The sequence below is a fragment of the Populus alba genome, chromosome 11 (assembly GCF_005239225.2).
Source record: "Populus alba chromosome 11, ASM523922v2, whole genome shotgun sequence".
NCBI lineage: Eukaryota > Viridiplantae > Streptophyta > Magnoliopsida > Malpighiales > Salicaceae > Populus > Populus alba.
The window spans coordinates 3,654,065-3,678,973 of record NC_133294.1 but is presented as its reverse complement, the minus strand read 5'-3'; the positions used below and the strand labels follow the sequence as shown (position 1 = coordinate 3,678,973).

The 24,909-nt window shown below is 36.1% G+C and overlaps 2 protein-coding genes and 1 long non-coding RNA gene across 5 annotated transcripts; 2 read left to right on the top strand and 1 right to left on the bottom strand.

The window, feature by feature from the left end:
• The first annotated feature begins 4,245 nt into the window (after window positions 1-4,245).
• On the top strand, window positions 4,246-13,310 carry LOC118035079 (disease resistance protein RPV1-like). Its single transcript, XM_035040566.2, has 7 exons — window positions 4,246-4,736; window positions 5,127-6,075; window positions 6,182-6,479; window positions 7,531-7,576; window positions 9,782-9,803; window positions 12,749-12,856; window positions 12,953-13,310. The coding sequence occupies exons 1-7, from the start codon at window positions 4,246-4,248 to the stop codon at window positions 13,301-13,303; spliced, it is 2,265 nt and encodes a 754-aa protein (XP_034896457.1). The 3' UTR covers window positions 13,304-13,310.
• LOC140956142 (uncharacterized) lies at window positions 10,866-12,459 on the bottom strand. Its single transcript, XM_073412609.1, has 2 exons — window positions 11,198-12,459; window positions 10,866-10,900 (listed from the first exon to the last, which is right to left on the bottom strand). Exons 1-2 carry the CDS (start codon window positions 12,405-12,407, stop codon window positions 10,866-10,868), a joined length of 1,245 nt encoding a protein of 414 aa, XP_073268710.1. The 5' UTR covers window positions 12,408-12,459.
• A 492-nt stretch (window positions 13,311-13,802) lies between the features above and the next one.
• LOC118035085 (uncharacterized) lies at window positions 13,803-16,235 on the top strand. 3 transcript variants are annotated; one of them, XR_012171169.1, is made up of 3 exons: window positions 13,817-14,228; window positions 14,737-15,261; window positions 15,605-16,235. It is a non-coding gene; the product is annotated as an uncharacterized lncRNA (long non-coding RNA). The 3 variants fall into 3 exon arrangements; XR_012171170.1 differs by lacking the exon at window positions 14,737-15,261 and having other exon boundaries at window positions 13,803-14,228; XR_012171168.1 differs by lacking the exon at window positions 13,817-14,228 and having other exon boundaries at window positions 14,325-15,261.
• The last annotated feature ends 8,674 nt before the right edge of the window (window positions 16,236-24,909 follow it).

The following is a 24,909-nucleotide window of genomic DNA, read 5'->3' as shown; positions in this document are numbered from 1 at the left end:
AATACCGCCTCCAGTAAAATTTCTGGGAATAGATGTTGCGAAATTAATAAAACCCTGAACCCCGTTACAATAATCCATCCTCCGCAATCCTTGGGGTGAATCTAGATACATCCATGAACGATCATCCATGACTTCTATCGAAACCTCTATAAAAAAGGACCCATTAATTAAGCAAGCTCTTAATTATTTCAAAAACACAACATGTAATTCGGTAATTCTACAAATTAAATTTTAACAATTTTCAAACAAATACAATCTTACAAAAATCTAAAACAAACCATAACAAGTATAAAATTATACATTCATATACTACAAGTTTGTTTGAGAAATAACAATAAAACATGTACATCTACTAAAAAAAAATAATACAATATACTAAAAAAACAATAAAATTAACATTTAAATGTTAAAATTTTAAAAGATAGAATTACTTTACAAAAAATGATAAAATCCGTCGGTAAATCAGAACACGGATGCTGTGACCACAAAACAAATACAACTTGTTGTGCTGAGATGAGAAAAATTCTTGTTTTGGGGTGAGGGGGGGCTTGTTATTTTGCAGATGGGGAGGGTTAGGATTAGGAAGAAGAAGGAGAAATGGGGGAGAGAGTGTCGGCAGAGGAGCCATATATTAACTTTTGCCGACGGACTTACCGACGGACATTAATACCGTCGGTGAATCCGTCGGCAAAACCATCGGTACACGTCACCGCACGGACCTGCTGTTCAAATCCATCGGTGATTCCGTCGGTATTTTTAACGGTGCACCCGTCACGTCACTGGTACGGATCTGGCATTTCAAATCCGTCGGTGATTCCGTCGGTTTTTTTTTTACGGTAAATAGGTCCCCTCACGCGTACGGGCCCCAGTTTTTAATTCCGTCGGTTATTCCGTCGGAAAAATCACCCGCCAAAACCTCCGCGCTACTGCCCGCCCTTTTTTCATTAATTCTGAATTTTCGGTCGGTAATTCGGTCGGTAATTACCGACGGACTATTTCCGTCGGTAATTACCGACCGAATTACCGACGAATATTTTCCGTCGGTGATTTCGGCCGAAAAATACCGACAGAAAAAATTCCGTCGGTATGTCCGTTGGTATTTAACGATTTTCTGGTAGTGATGCTTTTACTTTCTTTTCTCATTTACTTTCAATATTTTGGAAGCATGAAGCTAAAAAATTGTGTGGCCTTACCCTGTGTATGCATGAATAAGTACAGAAGTTGTCTGTACTGATTCAATGGTGCGCCTGCAACCGCTACAGGCTTAACTTCTTTCAACAATGTCTTCTTCCTACACTCCTCTCTCAATAGTGGCTTTCTGAGTTTTTCTTGGGGGAACAAGTACAAATTAACCAAACAAGTTTGTTTCTTGTCCTCAGCACGGATGCATTTAGAAAGATGTAAAATGTAAAATTTCTCCAGCTAAATTACACAAGTTCTATGGAAGTTATTAACACTTTTCCATGAATTTGATGTAGTTATGTTGGCATGGATTCCCTTTAAGATATGTCACATTGGACTTCGCGCGACCATGTAAAAATGAAATCTCATAAGAGAAAAGCATAGACATTTGACATCTTGTTTTTTTTATGGGGAATGATCTTGTTTAAAGAGTCGTTATCTAGTATTATGGTCACTAGAAACCCTAACTGATCAACATAGATTCTATGGTACAAGATTGGTTATATAAAAGGGAAGATATTATCACTTCTTAAACTTCTTGTCTATGACAGGCTGCATTGTTGATTTTATCTTATATTCCTAAAAAATTATTGGTTTATGCTCTAATGGTTTGCTTGTAATATTCCCGACTCTAGTGTCAATGAATATTCAACTATAAATATTTTCAACTCTGGCGTTAGTAAATATTACATAGCTAGAAAATAATAATAACAAAATATAATAAAATAAATTTAAATAAGTATTTTTATTCATGACTCTGTTATCAGTAAATAAACCAATAAACCAAATTTATTTTTTATGTATGCATGTATACATTTATTTTTATTTTTTTTTACTTGTTTTTATTTTTTTTATCTTTATTTTTTATTTTTTTAGGTTAGGTCTAGTGGGCAGTTTTTACCCACAAACATGCGTGAATTGTTCACAAACACTTCCTACAGTCGCCATGTAATTAAATCTCTAATACACAGTGTTGGTGAATTATTTTGCAAAATTGGAGAAGGCGATGGCGTGCTGTTCGTCCTTTCGTTTACTTTTCCTCTGGTTCTTTCTTTTCTTTTGCTTTCTCTCGGTGCAACCTTTGCCTGTGTTTGTTTTTCTCTATTTTTCTTTTAGTCTCCCCGTATATGCTCTGTTCTTCTCTGCGGATTCTGTGTTTCCTACTTTCACTCCCTCTGGAGTTTATTTTCTAACTTGATTATTACTTCAATATATGGCTATCAATTCCATGCATTAGCCATGGAAAATTCATGCCTAGACATTCCGATTACAAATATAAGGTGTGCTCTATGTGTTGGAAGTGTTTTTTTAAAAAAGTTAATTTTTTTTATTTTAAATTAATTTATTTTTTATGTTTTTATATTATTTTTAATGTATTGATATCAAAAATAATTTTTTAAAAAATAAAAAAAATTATTTTAATATGAATAAAAAAACACTTTGAAAAAAAACCACTATCATATTTCTAAACACGTTTTTTAAAATAAATTTTGGTAACTGCGTTATCCAATTAACTTAAATCAATTATTTTATAAAAATAATAATAATTAAACTTAAGTCAATTATTTTAAAAAAATAAGATTATTTTACGTTTTGTTTAAAAATAATTATTTGATGTTGATATAATTCAATTTCACTGGGAGTTAGCAAGATTTAGTTAAACTAATATTTTTTTTAATTTAAATTTAAATTTTATTTATAAAAAAATCTAATTCACGAGTTTTTTATATATGAGAACAAACCATTAAACACCTCAAATTCCATAAATCTCAAATTCTAAATAAACAAGAAATTAAATTATTTAAATGAAATACTAATAAAAAAAAATATACTAGTTGACTAATTTATTTAATTTAACCAATTTCTTTGTTTTTCAATTAATTCTTCATAAATCTACTTTACTTTCAGCAGATTCAAATGACGCAACAAGAATTACAGGCCCTAGTAAACTTTCCAACTCAGATATGGAGAGCCTTATCCTCCACGTGCCGTTTTCTTACTGGTGGGTGAAGTAAGAAGAACCGTGTGTGAGTTGATTGGAGGGATTGTGTGTTGTGTGTGTGTCTAATGTCCCTTTTGGTAATTATACCACAGCGACTTCTAAGGCTGACTTTATAGCATCTCCAACGTAATATTATTTTAGTTTTTTTTTATGTTTATTTTATATATTTAAAAACAAATATTAAATAATTTTTTTTTCTCTCCCACAAATATTATTCTTACATATCTTTTAAAAACATCAAAACCAACAAAATAAGGCAACAAAAAAATAAACCAATTAAATATAACCATATAAAAATAAATATCATCAAACTTATTAAAAAAATTAAAACATTATATTTATACTATTTAAAATATTATTTTTATCAATTAAACTCTTCAAAATAACATTTTGTTCTGCAGTAAAGATTACAGGTACTCTCTCTCTCTTATCTCTTTTAGAATCACTTAAATTAATTCACTGTTAGAAACTAATTATTGATGATCTCATCAACCCATTTCGTTGGTTCAGCATAGAGATTTATCATATGTACAGTTATTTTTCTGAAAGGGCATGGAGGATTTGATTGCTGGGAAATAACTTGAAAAACTGTTTTAAAGATAAAGTAAGATAATAATATATGAAACACTTCAGCTTATTGGTGTGCTGTCGATCTTGAACTCTCGACATCAATCCTGAAAACTCTTTTTTTTTTTTTTTGTTCAGATCTTAAAAGCAGAAAAATTGATGAACTAACAAGAGAGCATCAGCGAAGGGAAAGTGAAGATTTACAGGTACTCTCTCTCTCTTATCTCTTTTAGTATTATGTTATATTGTGGAATGTAACTCTGCTGTAACTGAGAATCACTTAAATTAATTCACAGTTAGAAACTAATTATTGATGATCTCATCAACCGATTTTGTTGGTTCAGCATAGAGATTTATCATGTGTACAGATATTTTAAAAGATAAAGTAGGATAATAATATATGAACACTTCAGCTTATTGGTGTGCTGTCGATCTTGAAAACTGTTTTATTTTTGTTCAGGTCTTTGAAAAGTCTTATCATTACTAGACTCGAAATGGCTGCTGGGAAATATCAAGAATCCTACTCTTCACGGTTTCCTAATTGTAAATATCAAGTGTTCTTGAGTTTTAGAGGTGAAGACACCCGCAAGAACTTTACCGATCACCTCTACACGGCCCTGGTTCAAGCAGGGATTCACACATTTAGAGATGATAATGAAATTCAGAGAGGAGAGAATATAGATTTCGAGCTCCAGAAGGCAATACACCAATCAAAAATATCGATAATTGTGTTCTCCAAAGACTATGCTTCGTCGAGATGGTGCCTCGATGAACTTGTAATGATCATGGAACGTAAGGGGAATGCTAACTGCATAGTTTTGCCAGTATTCTATGATGTGGATCCATCCCAAGTCGGACGTCAAACAGGGAGCTTCTTTGCAGCATTTGTGGAACATGAAAAGAGCTTCAACAAGGAGATGGAGCGGGTGAATGGGTGGAGGATTGCTTTAAAGGAAGTGGCTGATTTAGCTGGAATGGTTCTAGGAGATGGGTAAGTTGTATCTCTTTATGAAACTATACATAGCATAAGACTAGAATGCTGGTCGTGAGCTCTTAATTTCTTTCAGTTAAGTGTACTGATTTCTTCGTTGTTTTTTTTTTTTTTTTTTTCCAATCATGATTTGGTTTAAACTATCAAATCATTGACACACAACCTGCTTTAATTTCATAGCTAAATGTTGTTTATTTCTGTTGCTTATAGAGAGACTACAAATTATCGTACATTGTATTTTACTTTTTGATGTAGGTACGAGGCACCGTTTGTCCAATCTATTGTGGAGAAGGTCTTAAAGAATTTGGATCAAAAAATGTTTCATGTACCCCCTCATTTCATTGGAAGAGATCCTCTAGTACAAGATATCAACTCATGGTTGCAAGATGGATCCCATGGTGCTGCCATTGCTTTACTCTATGGAATTGGTGGAGTTGGAAAGACAGTCATAGCTAAGAGTGTTTATAACCAAAACTCTTATAAATTTGAAGGAAAGAGCTTCCTGTCAAATTTTAGGTCAAAGGATATAGTTTGCCTACAAAGGCAACTTCTTTCTGACATTCTAAAAAAGACTGTTGATGAGATAAATGATGAAGATGAAGGAATTCTGAAGATTAAGGATGCCTTATGTTGCAGAAGAACTCTTATTGTTCTAGATGATGTGGACCAAAGGGACAGATTCAATAAAATCGTTGGCATGCAAAATTGGCTTTGTAAAGGAAGTAAAATAATTATAACAACCAGAAATAAGGGTCTGTTTTCAGCTAATGATATTGAGTGGGTCCGGTGCAAAGTCCAACCGCTAGATATTGAAAAATCTTTTGAGCTTTTCAGTTGGAATGCCTTTGGACAAGCTGACCCTGTTGATGGTTTTGTAGAAGACTCTTGGAGAATAGTACGTCATTGTAATGGACTTCCATTAGCTCTTCGAGTTATTGGCTCCTCATTGTCCGGAAAAGAAAGAGAAATATGGGAAAGCGCATTACAACAATTGAAAGTGATTCCTAATTTTGAAGTTCAAAAGGTTCTTCGCATAAGTTACGACTTTCTTGATGGTGATTATCCGAAGAACTTATTCCTTGATATCGCATGTTTCTTCAATGGAATGGATGTGGATGATGCAGTTAGGATACTGGATGGGCTCGATAAAGGTGCAAGATTTGGGATTGACAATCTCATCGATAGATGTCTTGTTGAAATCAACAATGATAAAAGGTTGTGGATGCATCAACTAGTAAGAGATATGGGTAGGGAAATTGCTCGTCAAGAATCACCCAAATGTCAAAGAATATGGCATCATGGGGATGCTTTTACAGTTTTGAAAGGAACTACTGTAAGTAGCTGAATTTTTTTAAATGTCTACTTAAATGGTTTGTGGTGCCTTGACATATTCATTCATCTACTTTCCTTTCTCATGTACTTTTAATATTATTATGCAGGATGCTGAAAAATTATGTGGCCTTACCATTGATATGCATGCATTAATGGAAGATCATTATGCAGAAGTTGTCTGTACTGATTCAATGGTTTGTCGCAAGCGCCGCAGGCTTAACTTCTTTCAACAATGGCTTTCCAATTTTTCCAATGGGGGAAAATTACAAACTGGCCAAACAACTTTGTTTCCCATCCTCAGCACGGATGCTTTTAGAAAGATGCCAGATGTAAAATTTCTCCAACTAAACTACACTAATTTTCATGGAAGTTTTGAGCACTTTCCCAAGAATTTGATATGGTTATGTTGGCATGGATTGTCTTGGAGCTCCATACCAAATCACGTATGCTTGGCGATGCTGGTGGTTCTTGATCTATCCAGAAGTTGTCTAGTTGATGCTTGGAAGGGAAAACCGGTATGTATCAAGTCTCTTTATAGTTATCTCTCTCGTTTTCAATTGATAACAACTAAATTCATGTATTTTCACAGTTTCTTCCAAAATTGAAAATTCTTGATCTTCGTCACTCTCGTGATCTCATTAGAACCCCAGACTTCTCGGGTCTCCCAGCCCTTGAAAAGCTAATACTTGAAGACTGCATCCGTTTGGTTCAAATTCACGAATCTATTGGTGATTTACAAAGATTGTTGATCTTAAATCTAAGAAATTGTACAAGTCTTATGGAGCTTCCAGAAGAAATGAGTAGATTGAATGCACTTCAAGAGCTGGTTTTAGATGGTTGTTCAAATCTTAACAGCTTGAATATGGAGTTAGAGCATCATCAGGGGCGCAAGTTGCTTCAAAGTGATGGAATTGTTGCAAGTACATCATTCATTTCATCTCTTCCATTGAAGCTATTCTTTCCCTCTAGGTTTTCAACGAGGAAAATGTTGAGATTTACCTCATTTTTACTGCCACGCTTCTTGGAGAGTCTAGATTTAAGTGGAACTCCAATTCGTTTTCTTCCAGAAAGCATCAAGGATCTTGGTCTACTCAGAGCCCTATATTTAAGAAATTGCAAAATGCTTCAGGCACTCCCAGAGCTTCCATTCCTTTTGGATTTGTTAGATGTGTCCTTTTGCTATTCACTGCAAGGAATTGCAAATTCAAATAGTTGAACGTCTGAAGGAGATGGTTGTGATCACTTAGTCGAGTTCCAAGATCGGATAAAGCAAGAATTAATCCAAAAGTTAGACTCTCAAATGTTCACAATAATGGAAACGGTTATTGCTCAAATACAGCCATCGAGATTTAAGGTCCTCCTTCACCCATTTTATTGTTTTGAAAATCTACATTTGAATACTTTTCTTTTTCTCATTTTATAGACATTGTTTTGGTGGTACAGATATCATTTCTAGATGGCACATTCAACGTTGTCGTATATGTATTTGATGAAGATGAGATGTTAAGGGGGTTTCTGAAATTTAGTGAATAAAAGAGAGAGTTTTCTCGACTGATTTTCATTCATGTCAGAGTGCTAATTTATACAACTTGCTAACTACTTTCTACAAGTCTATCACTTCCTATAATTAAGCTTTCATAGCTACAATTCAGCAGAACTCTAATATCAGTAGAACTCTAAGGGAAACTAACTATAATTAAGGAATACAAACGGGAAACAAATACTTATTAAAGGATATTACAGATTTGACTTTCCAACACTCCCCCTCAAGTTGGAGAGTGGATGTCTTGCAATCCCAACTTGCGAACCATAGGTATAAAAAATTCCTTTCCCAAAGCCTTGGTCAAAATGTCAGCCAGCTGATTTTCAGAACTCACAAATCTTGTTTCCACAGAACCGTCTTGAATCTTATCTCTTATAAAATGACAATCCATCTCTATGTGCCTTGTACGTTCATGGAAAATAGGATTCGCTGCTATGTGTATTGCAGCCATATTGTCACAATATAGCAATGCAGACTCTTGATGCAAAACGTCCAAATCTCTAAGTAGATAACGAAGCCATGTCAATTCACAACAAGCTCCTGTCATTGCACGATACTCTGCTTCGGCTGAAGAAAGGGAGACTGTTTTCTGGCGCTTCGACCTCCATGAAATTAACGAGGGGCCTAGAAATACACAGTATCCTGTAGTCGATCTTCTTGTAAGAGGGCATCCTGCCCAATCAGAATCAGAGTAAGCTCGCAGCCGAAGATCACTGGTTGAGGAGAAGAAGAGGCCTTGGCCAGGCGCAGATTTTAGATACCGCACAACCCGTAAAGCTGCATCCCAATGATCCTTTCGAGGTTGATGCATAAACCTGCTTAATATGTGAACAGAATATGTAATATCTGGCCTTGAAACTGTGAGATATATTAATCTCCCAACTAATCGCCTATATCGTTCTGGATTTTTGAGTAGCTCACTCTTGTCAGACAATTTCAAACCACGTTCCATGGGGGTATTGATGGGAGCTGCCCCTAATAAACCTGCATCCTTAATGATTTCCAATGCATACTTTCGTTGAGAAATAAAAATACCAGTCCTGGATGTAGAAATCTCAATACCAAGGAAATACTTCAATTTACCAAGGTCTTTAAGATGAAATTTATTATGCAAGAACTTCTTGATATCAGTTATACTCACGGGATCATTGCCAGTAATTAAAATGTCGTCAACATATATCAAAAGAGCAGTAAAGGACTTGCCTTGCTTTCTGATGAACAAAGAGTAATCAGCTTTCGATTGTTCATAACCCCGCTGAACAGATAGCCTCAGAGAATTTTGTGAACCATTGACGAGATGCCTGTTTCAACCCATATAATGACTTATGGAGACGACAAAACAAGTGTTCCTCCCCCTGTCTCCGAAGCCCCGGCGGTGGAGACATGTAAATTTCTTCGTGGAGGTCACCATGGAGAAAGGCATTATTAACGTCGAGTTGATGAAGAGACCAGCCACGGGCAGCAGCCAGAGCTAATAAACAACGAACAGAGATGATCTTGGCTGTTGGAGAGAAAGTATCCTGATAATCAATCCCCTCCAATTGAGTGAAACCTTGTGCCACAAGGCGAGCTTTATACCGCTCGATTGATCCATCAGACTTATGTTTGATCTTGAAAACCCAACGACAACCAATGGGAGTCTTACCAGCCGGAAGAGGAGTCAGAGACCAAGTGCCATTAGCTTTAAGAGCCTGTAATTCCGAATGCATTGCTTCTTGCCACTCAAGGTGAGCGGCTGCCTCAGAATAAGACTTGGGCTCCGTGACAGTAGCAATTTGGGCAACAAAGGAGTGATAAGCAGGCTGATATCTATGATATGAAACAAAATTTGACAGTGGGTAGCGTGTACCTTTGGGCGGAACTGGAACGAGAGAAGTCGATTGGTCGGAGTAAACGGTGGAGCAGACATAATCGTTGAGCTTAATTGGTGGGACAGTCTGGCGGTTGGAGCGACGGGGGGGTTCGAGTGGCGGAGCAGGAAGCTCAGGAGGGAGGAGGTTTTGTTCGGGTGATGGAAGAGACTGGGCAGAGAGAGTAGGTGGGTCAGCCAGCGCCGGTGATGATGGGTCAGACGGCGCCGATTCGGTGGAGGCCGTAGATGGCAGGTCGGAGGCTATTTGTGGTATGAGAGGTGAAGTGGGGTCTGTTTGGGTAATGGGAGGAGGTGGAGATTTGGTGAGGATAGGGTCAAAAACCGAGTCAAAAGGATCATGGGTTAGTAATGGAATAGGACCAGAATTTTGGTCCAACAAAGGTGCAGCAGAATTAGGCTTGACAGAGGCATATGGAAAAATATTTTCATGAAATTTCACATCCCGGCTAGTAAAAACTTTTTTGGTTGATAAATCAAATAATTTGTATGCTTTTTGACCCAGGGGATAGCCAATGAAGATTGAAGGCAGAGCACGACGATCAAACTTATGAGAAGTGTGAACATTGGTGGCATAAGTAAGACAACCGAATACTCGAAGATGAGAATAAGAGGGTGGTTTTGAATAAAGAAGTTCAAAAGGAGTTTTGAAAGAGATAACCGGTGAAGGTAACCGATTGATGATGTGGACAGCGGTGAGAGCACATTCTCCCCAAAATTGTGAAGGGAGTTGAGCATGAAATTTTAAAGCACGAGCCACTTGTAAGATGTGACGATGTTTGCGTTCCACAACCCCATTTTGTTGAGGAGTGTAAACACAAGAATGTTGAAAAATGACACCATTATCTTGAAAAAAAAAACGAAGTGAGATAAATTCCCCACCATTGTCACTTCGAAAAGTTTTAATGCGAGATTCAAATTGAGTGAAAACATAACTAAAAAAGTGTTTTAAAATTGGTTTGCGCTTCATTTTTGTGACGCATTAAAAAAAATCCATGTGAAACGTGTATAATCATCAACAATGGTAAGAAAAATAATTAGCACCGGAAATAGAAGAATGCTGATAACGACCCCAAATATCGCAATGTATAATATCAAATGGCTTTGTAGAGGAAATAGTACTTGTACCAAAAGGTAAACGACTCTGCTTAGCCAAAGGACATGTATGGCAAGCATTTTTTTGACTCAACAGAAAAATTTAAAAATTTTTTTAGCAATGAAACTTAAGCGAGAGGGTGATACATGGCCTAAGCGACTATGCCAGAGGTCGGTGGATGAAATGGTTAGGTTGCATGCAGGTCGGTTTGTGGATGAGGGAAGGTTGGTCAAAGATTTTTCTGTCGCTAGTGCCACCAAATAGTATAGTCCGTTATGTTGTTTACCCAAACCAATCGTCCTCCTCGTAGCCAGATCCTGCAAAATACACCAATAAGGCAAAAAAGTCACTGAGCAATTTAGGCTCCTTGTCAAACGACTAACTGACATCAAATCAACTTTTGAATGTAGGCACAAATAACACATCATGCAGGTAATAGACCGAATTCAGAGGCAATGATCCTTTTGCAATAATATTCGCTTTGTCTCCGCTAGGCAGCAACACAGGTGGTAATGAGCAGTTTTTATTTTTATACAACAACTTGGATGAAGAAGTAATATGATCCGTTGCCCCACTGTCAATAATCCATTTTGGTGATTTGAGTTTGGACAAACCTGGCTTTGTTACCGCATTCGCTTTGGAACCAGAATTGTCGCCGTGATTGTCAAGAAGTGACAAAAGTTGCTTGAGTTGGGTTTCTGATAATGAAACCGTAGGCCTTACCTCATCATTGTGTGACACCTCAGATACCTGATTAGCAGCAGAGAACCCTTTATGGTGATTTGAAATTGAGCCTGAATGCATTCTTGTCTTGGGATGTCCTGGTGGGTACCCGTGTAATTTAAAGCATTTTTGAACCCAATGGCCCATTTCATCACAGTGAGTGCACTGAGGTCGTCCCCTTCCTGATCCAAAACGGTGCCGATCCTGGTCAAAACGTCGTTCTCCTGTTGGTCGAACATCCTGAGACTGAGACGAGCGATTCGCTGGGGAATGATATGGACGATCTGGTCCTGAAACAAATTTTGATTTTCCCCAGTTGTTGTGACGCACTGCCATAGCAGCGCTCCCTCCAAGTTCAGTTGCGGTCTGTGTAACACTGAGGAGTCTTTGTTTTTCGTCTTGAGAGACTGAAGAATAGGCTTGGCGGATGGAAGGCAGAGGATTCATCAAAAGGATTTGACCGCGAATAGCAGAGTAAGTCTCATTCAAACCCATTAGGAACTGCATTAATTTTTGTTGATCTGCCTGTGCTCCATGTGTTGCGTCTGAATATGAAGCCAATTCATCCCATAAGCCTTTCAACTTTGTGTAATAGGCAGAGACAGATAGTTGTTCTTGACGAAGATAAACAATATCTCGCTGAATCTCGAAGATGCGAGGTGCATTGCTTTGAGAAAATCGCTCACGTAGATCTTCCCAAACTTCATGAGCGGTAGAATAATAGATCACACTGTCTGCAATTTCTGGATTTAGGGTATTAACAATCCAAGAATGAACCATGTCATTACATCGTGACCAAGTCGCATAACCTTCAGGATCAGCCTTTTCTGAAGGAGCTTCGATAGAACGATTGACAAATCCAAGTTTGTTTTTGGAGTTCAAGGCTAAAGTCATAGCCCTTTTCCAACCAGAGTAATTGTCTCCATTCAAAGATTTGGAGACTAGAACCAATCCTGGATGATCCGAGTGATGAGTGAAATAAGGATTCGAGATGTCAGATTTGGAGAAATTTGATAGAAAATCTGATTTAGATGAACCAGAGGAGGCAGCAGTATTGCCAGAATTTGACAGAGGTGTTTGTAGAACTTCATCGTTAGCCATAACAGTGAAGAAAATAAAACGAGAAGATGTTTATACGAGAGATTGGAGTGCAGAGATGAGTTTGGATGTCAACTTTGCTCTGATACCATGAAATTTAGTGAATAAAAGAGAGAGTTTTCTCGACTGATTTTCATTCATGTCAGAGTGCTAATTTATACAACTTGCTAACTACTTTCTACAAGTCTATCACTTCCTATAATTAAGCTTTCATAGCTACAATTCAGCAGAACTCTAATATCAGTAGAACTCTAAGGGAAACTAACTATAATTAAGGAATACAAACGGGAAACAAATACTTATTAAAGGATATTACAGATTTGACTTTCCAACAGTTTCATGAGGAGGATAAATGGCTAATTCAGAATGAGTTTGTAGATAACTTTTCATTCAAAGTATCTTCATCTCCTCCTGCGCACCAGATATGTGGCTTTAATCTGTTCATAAGTTGTGTGACGTCAGCATACCGTGGCCTTAGTAATGTTCATATTGAAATCAGAAACAATACGAGTGGTCGATCCTTGCTTTGTCAATCCTTTGTCAAACAGTACGGGCGTGGTGTTCGGGAAATCCAATCGCTATTGCACACGAAATTAGGGGGCAATGATCCTACATTTGATAATGGTGATGACGTGAGTATTTCAGTGCGTCCACGTGGTCCAGCTATCCAAATAAGGACCGTTGGTGTACAATGGTTGCATGAAGAGGAAGGAAAGGATGAAGTTATCAATGCCCACAACAGTAGCGATGATGATGATGATGCAGCACACGTAGCCAAAGTACAAATAGCTTCTCATATAGTTAGAAATTATAATTGTGCTTTCCATGGTAAACGCAGGGCTCGCAATTACACTTCTTGGAGTTTTGCAAAGAAGGGTCTAGAACCTGCATTATTTTAGGTTTCATTAAGTAGAGGTTTGCTTTTTTAGATTTCAACCGTAAAATAAAAAAACTGGAAAGCTTTTGAAATAGTTTTTTCTTTTTTTTCTTGGAAAGCTTATCATGAAAATAGCTTATCATGAAATAGCATGAGATCTTTTATTTTATAAGTATTTATAAGGGTTTCATATTCAAAAATGTAATATGATATTATTTTATTAATTTGTATTTATAATAAGACATATTAAATATAAGTTAACCTTCCAATTTTCATGTTATTTTATCTATTTTATTTCATTTTTTATATAAAAAATAAAATAAAAATAACAAATGATAAAATTTAATTAGTAATTTTTTATCTGACGAGCCCATTTGCTGTTTTCTCTTAAACAACTAAAAAACGCTCGAGTTCTCTTCCAATTTTCTGACGAGCCAAGTCAACGGGAAACCTCACACACTTATAAAACCCCCACTCATTAGCCCTCTTGCCATCAGCACTTGTAATCCCTGATTCCTTAAGCCCACACTTTATAGCCAAAGACACCAAACATTGTGCAGCTTCAATGTCCCTCCACTCCACAGCAATACTCAATGGCTCAAAACGGAACACCACTCGGTAGCCGACCCAGTAGCTGATTCAGAGTCATGATCCTCCACGTGCCTTTTTCTTATTGGTGGGTGGTGTTGATGCTGGTTTTGGATGCGAGAGGATAGAGATACGACCAGAGCAGGCGCACAGCAAGAGTGGATGAGTTGGATGATGCGGGCGTCTAATGTCCCTTTTGGTAACTATACCTCGCATTCCTATATAATAAAATATTTTATTTATAATATTGTGACACAAAGACTTGAAGGGTTGTCTTAAGATTGTGGAGCAGAACCGCTTAGATTACTGATACAGAACAGCAGCCACAACTGAAGAGAGAAGGGAAGGGAAACTTGCAGGTACTCTCTCTTTCTTATCTCTTGTTTACTTCGGTTCCAATCCAGCTGCTGTCTTGTTTTCTTTGTTGATAATCGCTTAGATTAAACCACTGTTAGTGACTACATGTTCATCATCTCATCATATTATGCCACTCAAAAATTATAAAACTAACAAATTCACCCCCGTGGGCTTTGTAAGGATTACAAGATGTGTGCTTTCTAAATAATTAAGGCTTACATAGCCAGATGGGGATCCTTAATGACTTTCCTTTCCTGCTCCATCTGTGCTTCTAAATGCGTGGTAGCAAGTGCGGTTAAAATATGTTCAGATATTTCTCTGAAAGGGTCTGGGGGAGTTGATTGCTGTTATAAAGAAAAACTAGGATACTGATATATAAATACTTCAGCTAATTGCTGTGCTATCGATCTTGAATTATCGACATTCATCCTGCAACTTTTTTTCTTTGCTAGTCTCGAAATGGCTTCTGGGAAATATCAAGAATCCTGCAATTCCTTTTTTTTTGTCCAGATCTTTGTAAAGTCTTATCTTTGCTAGACTCGAAATGGCTGCTGGGAAATATCAAGAATCCTACTCTTCTTGGTTTTCTAATTGTAAATATCAAGTGTTCTTGAGTTTTAGAGGTGAAGACACCCGCAAGAACTTTACCGATCACCTCTACACAGCCCTGGTTCAAGCAGGGATTCACACATTTAGAGACGATGATGAAATTGGGAGAGGAGAAAATATAAAGTCAGAGCTCCAGCAGGCAATACAACAATAAAAAATATCGATAATCGTGTTCTCCAAAGCATATGCTTTGTCGCGGTGGTGCCTGGATGAACTTGTAATGATCATGGAACGTAAGAGCAATACTGACTGCATAATTTTGCCGGTCTTCTATGACCCGTCTGAAGTCAGAAATCAAACAAGGAGCTTTGCTGCAGCATTTGTGGATCATGAAAAGCACTTCAAGAAGGAGATGGAGCAAGTGAATGGGTGGAGGATTGCTTTGAAGGAAGTTGCAGATTTAGGAGGAATGGTTTTAGGAGATGGGTAAGTTGTATTTCTTGATGAAACTACACATAACATAATACTAGAATGCTGGTTCTGAACTCTTAATTTTTTCAGGTTTGTAGTCAAGCATTTAGACGATAAGTGATAATACCACTACAATTTAGGGAAACTATAACACTCCCAACTCAGAGAACATACAAGGAAAATAAAAATAAAAGATACTTTTTTCTCTTTTTTGGTTTTAATATGTGGTGATAACATAGCTGCAAAAGTAGCAATCCATCATTAACGCACATCCTGGTTTGATTTCTTTTTTCCAGGATGCTAAGATTTTGAAACTTTACGGAGAGAATTATACATTACATTTTTCTTTCTGATGCAGGTATGAGGCACAGGTTGTCCAATCTATCGTGGAGAAGGTAGGAGCAACAATAAGAGTTCTTCTGCAACATAATGCACCCTTGATCTTTATAAATTTGAAGGCAGGAGCTTTCTATCAAATGTTAGAGAAAAGTCAAACGAATCCAATGGTGTAGTTTGTCTGCAGAGGGAACTTCTTTCTGATATCCTAATCAAGACTGCTGATGAGATAAATGATGTCGATGAAGGGATTATAAAGATTAAGGGTGCATTCTGTTGCAGAAGAACTCTTATTGTTCTCGATGATGTAGACAAATGGTACCAATTCAATGCAATTGTTGGCATGCAAAATTGGCTTTTCCAAGGAAGTAAAATCATTGTAAGTAGAAATAAGGCTTCGATTGTAGCTGATGGTGAGTGTATCAAGTGCAAAGTTGAACCTCTAGATAACAAAAAATCACTTGAGCTTTTCAGTTGGCATGTCTTTGGATGCCCAGTTGAAGATTTTTTAGAGGACTCTTGGAGAATAGTGTCATTGTAATGGACTTCCATTGGCCCTACGTGTTATTGATTCCGAATTTTCAAGTTCAAAAGGTTCTTGCAACAAGTTACGACTCTCTTGATGATGATAATCAGAAGAACTTATTTCTTGATATTGCTTGTTTCTTCAATATAATGGATTACAATTATGAAGTTAGGATACTAGATGGACTCGGTATAGGTGCAATATTTAGAATTGACAATCTCATTAATAGATGTCTAGTAGAAATTGTCAAAATAAAAAATTATAAAAAAGTTATGGATGCATTAACTCGTAAGAGATATGAGAAGGGAAATTGCTCGTCAAGAATCACCCAAATGTCAAAGAATATGGCGTCACATGGAAGCCTTTACAGTATTGAAAGAAACAAGTGTAAGTATCTAGTTTTGTTTACAACTAAATGTAATTGTTTTTGCAGACTCTTCCAAATTTGAAAATTCTTGATCTGCGTGGCTCGCATGATCTCATCAGAACCCCAGACTTCTCAGGATCCCCAGGCCTGGAAAAGATAATACTTGAAAACTGCATCTATTTAGTCCTGAACCTATTGGTGATTTACATTGTCTCGTGATCTTAAATATTCGTGATCTTAAATATGAAGAATTGTAAAAGTCTTGTGGAACTTCCAAAAGAAATGAGCACTTGAAGAGCTTGTTTTGTGTGGTTGCTCAAAACTTGAGAGCTTGAATATGGATTTAGAGCGACGCAGGTTGCATCAAAGTGATAGAATTGTTGCAAGCACATCTTACATTACATCTCTTCAATTGAAGCTATTCTCTCCCTCCAGGTTTTCAGAAATGAAAAATTCCAGATTTACCTCGTTTACATTGCTATACTCTTTGACGACACAAAATTTTTAGTAGAACTCCAATTTGTTTTCTTCCACCAAGCATTAAGGACATTGGTACACTCAATTACCTTTCATTAGCGGAATGCAAAATGCTTCAAACGCTCCTGGAGCTTCCATTCAATTTGGTTGGGTTAGACGTGTCCTATTGTTATTCGCTGCAAAGAATTGTAAATGTGATCCCTTTTACCATAGCTCGTGATTGTGATCAATTATTCACATCCAAGATTTGATTAAGCTAGAATTAATCCAAAATGTTGACTCACACTTGTTGAGAATAATGGAAATGGTCAGCGTTCAAATGCAGACGTGGAGATTTCAGGTCCTCCCTCGCCTATTTTACTGTATTTCAACTCTACATTTTTGTACTTCTTCGATATTTAGAAAATTTTCCCTTTGCTCATTTTGTAATTTTTGCTTTGATGGAACAGATAGAACTTCAGGGCAACAGATTCAATGTTGTCCTTGAATATGATGAAAATGAGACGTTGGAGTTCTATGTGGAGGAAGGGCTAATTCAGAAAGAGTTTGAAGAGCACATGTCATTCAAAATATCCTCACCTGCTACACACCGGATATGTGGCTTTAATCTATTCACATGGTTTTCTGCTACGCCAGTATCCAATCCGTATCTTCATGTTTATCTTGAAATCAGGAACAATACCAAGGGTAGACTAGTCTGGGTTTTTTACCCCTCCATTTTTCTGATAGAATTTCTGCTGAAAAATCTGAATTGTTATGGCTAAGCTATTGGAAATTTGGGTCCAGTGATCCGGCGTTTGATAACGGTGATGAATTGTTTGAATGCTGCACGAAGAGGAAGGAACTGATGATGATAGCAGCTCATCAAACTCTAGTGATGATGTACATGTAGCAGCTAAAGCAGAAATAGCTTCTCATATTTTTAGAAATTATTATTGCAGTGACCGTTATGATTTTTGATAACGAAATTATTATGTGTTTTTTTTGAAAAGAAATTAAATGTGAAAATAATGATGGGCTGAGTTGAATTTGTTTTAGATTTGGTGTTATATTGAAAGCTTTTTAAAAACTAAAATAATTTGGCACTCAGTGCACAGCTATGAATTTGCATCATTTTTTGTATGACGCAGGCCAATTTGATTTGTGACTCAGTGTCCTTGGACAAGTGTAAAAATAACACCACCCTCACAAACCAAATCATATTTTGCCTCATCGAAGTAGTTAAGAAGGCCATCATCAGATTGTCCGAGCATCAAATCTTTCCCGATGTCTTCTTCATGCACTTTCAATTCCAAATCAATCGAATAGGAACGTTGCTCTTCATTAACTTTGATGTGTCTGTGACAATCCACCAGTAGATGTTTATTCATGGTTTGCAGTGAGATCTTAATATGAATTGGGTATGCTAACTGCTGACCAGACATGTCTACTAGAAGAAGAGATAGGGACTCCCTGATCAATGGGAGCATCTGCAACATGCATGCTGCAGAAGTACTCAAGTACATGTGGAGAAGCTTCATCTGAATCAGAGTTTAAATGGGCATAATTATTTTCCATATTCATATGCATAGGGTTAGGGTCGTAGCCAACAGAAAGGGAGGAAATTGTTATCAGCTAGTTTCTAGCCATATTTATCTATTTGTTATGGTATTTTTTTTTATGTTCTGATTTTTAGACTTGAGTTTAGCTAGATAGTTTTTGACTTAGAATAAGTCTATATAGTTATGTAATCCCTTAGATGAAAGGAATTATGGTTGTTATGATTCTTTTTTTTATGATAAAGATCTTGTAATTTTTTATTTTGCCTATAAATAAATTTGAGGGATGACAGTAACCTAGATGTTCTTGCTCTGCCCTCTGTTATTTGTTGAAGTTAAGTTCTCTAATACCATTTGAACAACAGAAATAAGCTGTAGAGACTGATCCTGTGGGGGAGATAATTAAAACCAGAATTGCCATAGAGTCAGAAATGTCGAATTCTTTGTTTCAGCACGATCTCATGGTTTTGTTCCAGCATATCCTCCATGTTTGTTTGCACCTTAATCAATCTGATCCTGAAACACAGCCTGCATATTTATGCTGCAGAACGATCTTCGCTTGCCAATTGTATCCAATGCTCCTGCAACTTCTTATGTTCCTCTTTCACAAATTCTTTATATGGTTGTACATGCAAATTATCAAGGTCACCTAACGCACAGTTAAGAGGTTTAGATTGATTATCAAGGTCACCTACTGATTTTCTTCAGGCTCTTAACAAGTTGGTGCTGCTTCTTGCTTATCTTCAAGTATGACATATATTTGGCACCGTCGCTATGGTGGATATTGTGCTTGTGTAGCTTGTCCCCTTTTCCAGGTCTATCTGAAGCAACCACTGGCTTTCCACGTTTCTCCTTCATGGTGCCTTTATCACAAATCTTCTTTTGAAACTCTCCACCCTTTGTTGCAGGAGAGTTCTCATTATCACTGCTAGATGCTTTCTCCTCTGCAAGCAAGGATCAAGGATCCCGGAAAGGAAGTTTTGTGGAGCATATGGAGAAGGTGAAGAAGTGAAAATTGCCTCTGGTCTCCAAAGCACCATGATGAGTGCGTAACGATGGCCTTCTTGACATTGAATTGTGGAAAGATTCTATTTGAATTAGAATCCAAGGTTTGAGTATACTGAAAGGAAGTGGGTTTATCTCTTGCACGATGGCCTCCAAGTTATCTCCTGCAAGTGAGAAAACGTTTCCCAACAATCGTTCACTTTCTCCATATGCAACAGGCATGTCTTTTCCGTATTGACCCGTACAGAAACAAATTCTGAGTGATTTTCTTTCTCCATTGGGAATCAATCAAATCCACAAGCTATGAAACTTTTCTCATCCTGAAGCGAGTAATTCATGTGTATAAAAAGATTTCCAATGCCCCTTACAGCATGACAAATAAGAAACATGGCTAACGCAACAAACAAAATTGCTCATGTATTTTTTTTTCTAAGATCTGAACAGGGGAACAAGCCTGGTGGACCTTCAAAAAGCACAACCGGGTCGGGTTAACATAAATTATATGGACAGAATCAATTAATGGGCTTCACATGTCTAGCCTACCATACACACCATCGAATGAATATTGAATATGAATCCCAGTGGGGCTTTGTGGCCACGTGATTAGCTTAAACTAGATTATTTACCTGAACTGTATTACTAGTAGGGCAAAGTTTTTTTCATGTAAAAAAGATGTTGAGGTGATGGTAGTGTTTTTTTTTTTAAAATAAAAATAATTAAAAACTTAGGTTGTTAAGTTGCCTTAACTCAATAAATATAATTATTTTAATAATATAATTAAAAAAATAGAGAACAACAATAAACAAAACGAACTAATAAAGAAATTTACAATGATCAACTAAAAAAAAATGCTTGCCAATATTACAAAAATATATCCTCATAGTATTTGATAACAAATATATCCTCATAGCATTTGATAATGAAGCCAAAAAATCAAATGAGAATGTAACAACCTTATATATAAAAACTATGAATCTCAATTCTAAACTATCAAATGTTAAAGGATAAAATTAAAAAAGAATAAAAAAAAATGACTTGAGTCCACCCAAGTCAATTAACAAAATACATAACCTAATCCTGAGATCAGGATAACCTTGTAGAGAAAAAAAACAACAAAGCTCAAATCTCAGATAATGCAATGTTGAAGGGCAAAACTGAGAAAAATAATCCAATCTAAAAGAACAATGGAAAAACAAAAGGACATGTGTTAACCCACTAAATTACGACTCAAGACATGATATTGAAATAGCAAAAAAAAAATCATGAAATTCAACTCCTAATCAACCCAATGTTGAAAGATGATTTAAAAAAAATATCAATTTTTAAAAATAAACTAAAAAAATAAAAATGAACTCAACCTAATCTTTAAAATTAACTTGTAGCCTAAATTATAAAACTGAAACCAACCTCATAGAAGGTAAACCTACAAAAAAAATAAAATTAAATTCTTGATCAATAAAATGATGAGAGATAGAATTAAAAAATAATCAATTAAAAAATAAATAAAAAACAAAACAAATATCAATTAGAAAAATAATTGTTGGGTTATGCTTCGTCAAGGTGGTGCTTCGATGATTCGATGAACTTGTAATGATCATGGAGTGCAAGAGGAATGCTGACTGCATAGTTTTGCCAGTATTCTATGATGTGGATCCATCTGAAGTCGCTGTAGCATTATTGGATCATGAAAAGCGTTTCAAGGAAGAATGGTTTTAGGAGATGGGTAAGTTGTATTTCTGAATGAAATTACACATAGCATAAGACTAGATTGCTGGTAGTGAACTCTTAATTTTTTCAGGTTTGTAGTAAAGCATTTAGACAATGACTGATATTACAACTCAGTGAACATTAAATAAAAATAAAAATAAAAATAAAAAAAACTTGTTTTTCTCATTTTCTGATATTTTCGTTCTTAGTTACTTGAAAAAAGCAATGATTTCTACATTATTCCATTTTCGGTTTCAATCATTGACGCACAGCCTGGTTTTAATTTCTTTTTTCCAAGACACTAAGATCTTGAAACTTTATAGAGAGACTACTTATTATCATATATTGCATTTTTCTTTTTGATGTAGTTATGAGGCACAGCTTGTCCAATCTATTGTCGACAAGGTCTCAAAGAAAAGAAATTGGATCGTAAAATATTTTATATCCCCCTTCATTTCATTGGAAGAGATCCTCTAGTAAAACATATCAACTTATGGTTGCAAGAATATGGCTCCCACAGTTCTGCCTTTGATATACTCTATGGGATTGGTGGGGTAGGGGAGATAACCATAGCAAAGAGTGTTTATAACCTGCAGTTTCATAAGTTTGAAGGTTGGAGCTTTCTATCAAATGTTAGAGAATAGTCAAAAGAATCCAATGGTGTAGTTTGTCTACAGAGGCAACTTCTTTCAGATATCCTAAACAAGACTGCTGATGAAATACATGATGTTGATGAAGGGATTATATTAAGGCTGCATTATGTTGCAGAAGAAATCTTATTGTTCTTGATGATGCGGACAAATGGGACCAATTCAATGCAATTGTTGGCATGCGAAATTGGCTTCGCCAAGGAAGTAAATCATTGTAAGAACTAGAAATAAGGCTTTGATTGTAGCTGATGGTGAGTGTGTCAAGTGCAAAGATGAACCTCTAGATAACAAAAAATTCACTTAATCTTTTGAGTTGGCATGCCTTTGGACAAGCTTACCCAGTTGAAGATTTTGTGGAGTCGTCTTGGAGAATAGTACATCATTGTAATGGACTTCCATTAGCCCTTTGTGCTATTGGTTCTTCATTTTTTAGTAAAAGCAGAAAAGTATGGGAAAGCGCATTACATGAAATGGAAGTGATTCCAAATTTTCAAGTTCAAAAGGTTCTTGCAAAAAGTTAGAACTCTCCAGATGATGAGTATCAGAAGATCTTATTCCTTGATATTGCTTGTTTATTCAATGGAATGGATAGGGATTATATAGTTAGGACACTTGATTGGCTCGGTATATATAGATGCAAGATTTAGGATTGACTATCTCATCGATTGATGTTTTGTAGAAATTGTTAAAATAAAATGAAAAAAATTTATAAATGCATCAACTCGTAAGAGACATGGGAAGGGAAATTGCTCGTCAAGAATCACCCAAATGTCAAAGAATATGGCATCACACATGGAAGCTTTTACAGTTTTGTAAGAAACAAGTGTAAGAGTAACTGGTTCTGTTTTCCTATCTTCATGGTATTTAGGTGTCTTAAAATGTTCATGCTTTTACTTTCTTTTCTCATTTACTTTCAATATTTTGGAAGCATGATGCTGAAAAATTGTGTGGCCTTACCTTGTATATGCATGAATAAGTACAGAAGTTGTCTGTACTGATTCAATGGTGCGCCTGCAACCGCTGCAGGCTTAACTTCTATCAACAATGTCTTCTTCCTACACTCCTCTCTCAATAGTGACTTTCTGAGTTTTTCTTGGGGGGAACAAGTACAAATTAACCAAACAAGTTTGTTTCTTGTCCTCAGCACGGATGCATTTAGAAAGATGTAAAATGTAAAATTTCTCCAGCTAAATTACACAAGTTCTATGGAAGTTATGAACACTTTTCCAAGAATTTGATGTAGTTATGTTGGCATGGATTCCCTTTAAGATATGTCACATTGCACTTCGCGCGACCATGTAAAAATAAAATTTTATAAGAAAAAAAAACATACATTTAACATCTTGTTTTTTTAATGGGAAATGATCTTATTTAAAGAGTTGTCATCTAGTATTATGGTCACTAGGAACCCTAACTGGTCAACAGAGATTTTATGGTACAAAACTGGTTATATAAAAAGAAAGATATTATCAGCTCTTAAACTTTTTGTTTATGACAAGCTGCATTGTTGATTTTATCTTAAATTCCTAAAAATTTATTGGTTTATGCTCTGATGGTTTGCTTGTAATATTCCCAATTATAGCATCAGTGAATATTCATCTATAAATATTTTCAACTCTGACGTTAACGTAGCTAGAAAATAATAATAACAAAATATAATAAAATAAATTTAAATAAGTATTTTTATTTATGATTCTAATATCAGTAAATAAACCAATAAACCAAATTTATTTTTTATGTATGCATGCATGCATACATTTATTTTATTTTATTTTACCTGTTATTTTTATTTTTATTTTTATTTTTTTGGGTTAGGTTTTTACCCACAAACATGCGTGAATTGTTCACAAACGCTTCCTACAGTTGCCATGTAATTAAATCTCTAATACACAGTGTTGGTGAATTATTTTGCAAAATTGGAGACACTTACCTGGGAGCAGGATGAAGGCGATGGCGTGCTGTTCCTCCTTTCGTTTACTTTTCCTCTGGTTCTTTCTTTTCTTTTGCTTTCTCTCGGTGCAACCTTTGCCTGTGTTTTTTTTTTTTTCTATTTTTCTTTTAGTCTCCTCGTATATGCTCTGTTCTTCTCTGCGGATTCTGTGTTTAATTCCTACTTTCACTCCCTCTCCTCTGTTCGGCTGCTTTTTTTTTCTTTGTCCTCCCCGGGTTTCTACCTCTGTTTCCTTCTCGGGTTCTTTTGGTTTTCCTTAGTCCCCTGGTTTGTTCCCTTTTCCAGTTCTTCCCTCTGTATTTTTTGGTCTTCTCAAGCAATAACAGCAGTGGCTGCTGAAAATGGAGCTTTTGGAGTTGCCACCGAAGAAGAAGACAAGGGCGTCCCTTTAGTTTTTCACTGATGTTCGTTCTTTCTCTCTGTTTTTCTCTTCAATCTCTTCTCTGTCATCCCTTGTTTCTCTCTTCTGTTTTTTTTTTTTTTTTCCTGTTCTTCTTTACGTTTCTCCTTCCCCCAGTCCCCCGTGTGCATGGTCTTTCTCTGGCTTTTTATATAGCCAGAGAATGCCATGCAGTCGCCTCTAAATAATGAGGCGACCGACCGTTGTTATTGCAGGAGTAATTGGGATCGTGGGGAGTCCGTTTCTGGTTTGGTTCGCTGAAGAAGATGAACAGTGTTGATGGCCATTTTCGTTTTGGTCTGATGTTTTGAAAGCTTTGTAAGCAAGCCCCTGGATAAACTTTAATTGGACTCCTACATCTCAACACCATTTGCAGATGGGTCCTTTGATTTTAATTTCTTGCAATTTTAACTAGAATCAACCCTAAACTTTAATATTTATCTAATTAAGCTCCTGATTTCATTAATTAACTAATTTGAAGTTCAATTAAGTCCCAAACTTATCAATTCCTCAATTAAATTCTTAATTTGGTTAATAAAACTAACACAAAGTTTAATTAAATCCCAAAACTTCTACTTGCTGTTAACCCAAATTTTAATTTATTCTTCATTTATTTCATTTATTTATTTTTTTAAGAAAAATAATAATAAATTAAAATAAAAGGGTTGGGTTTTTACACGATCCAAACCAAAGCACTTCTGCTTAG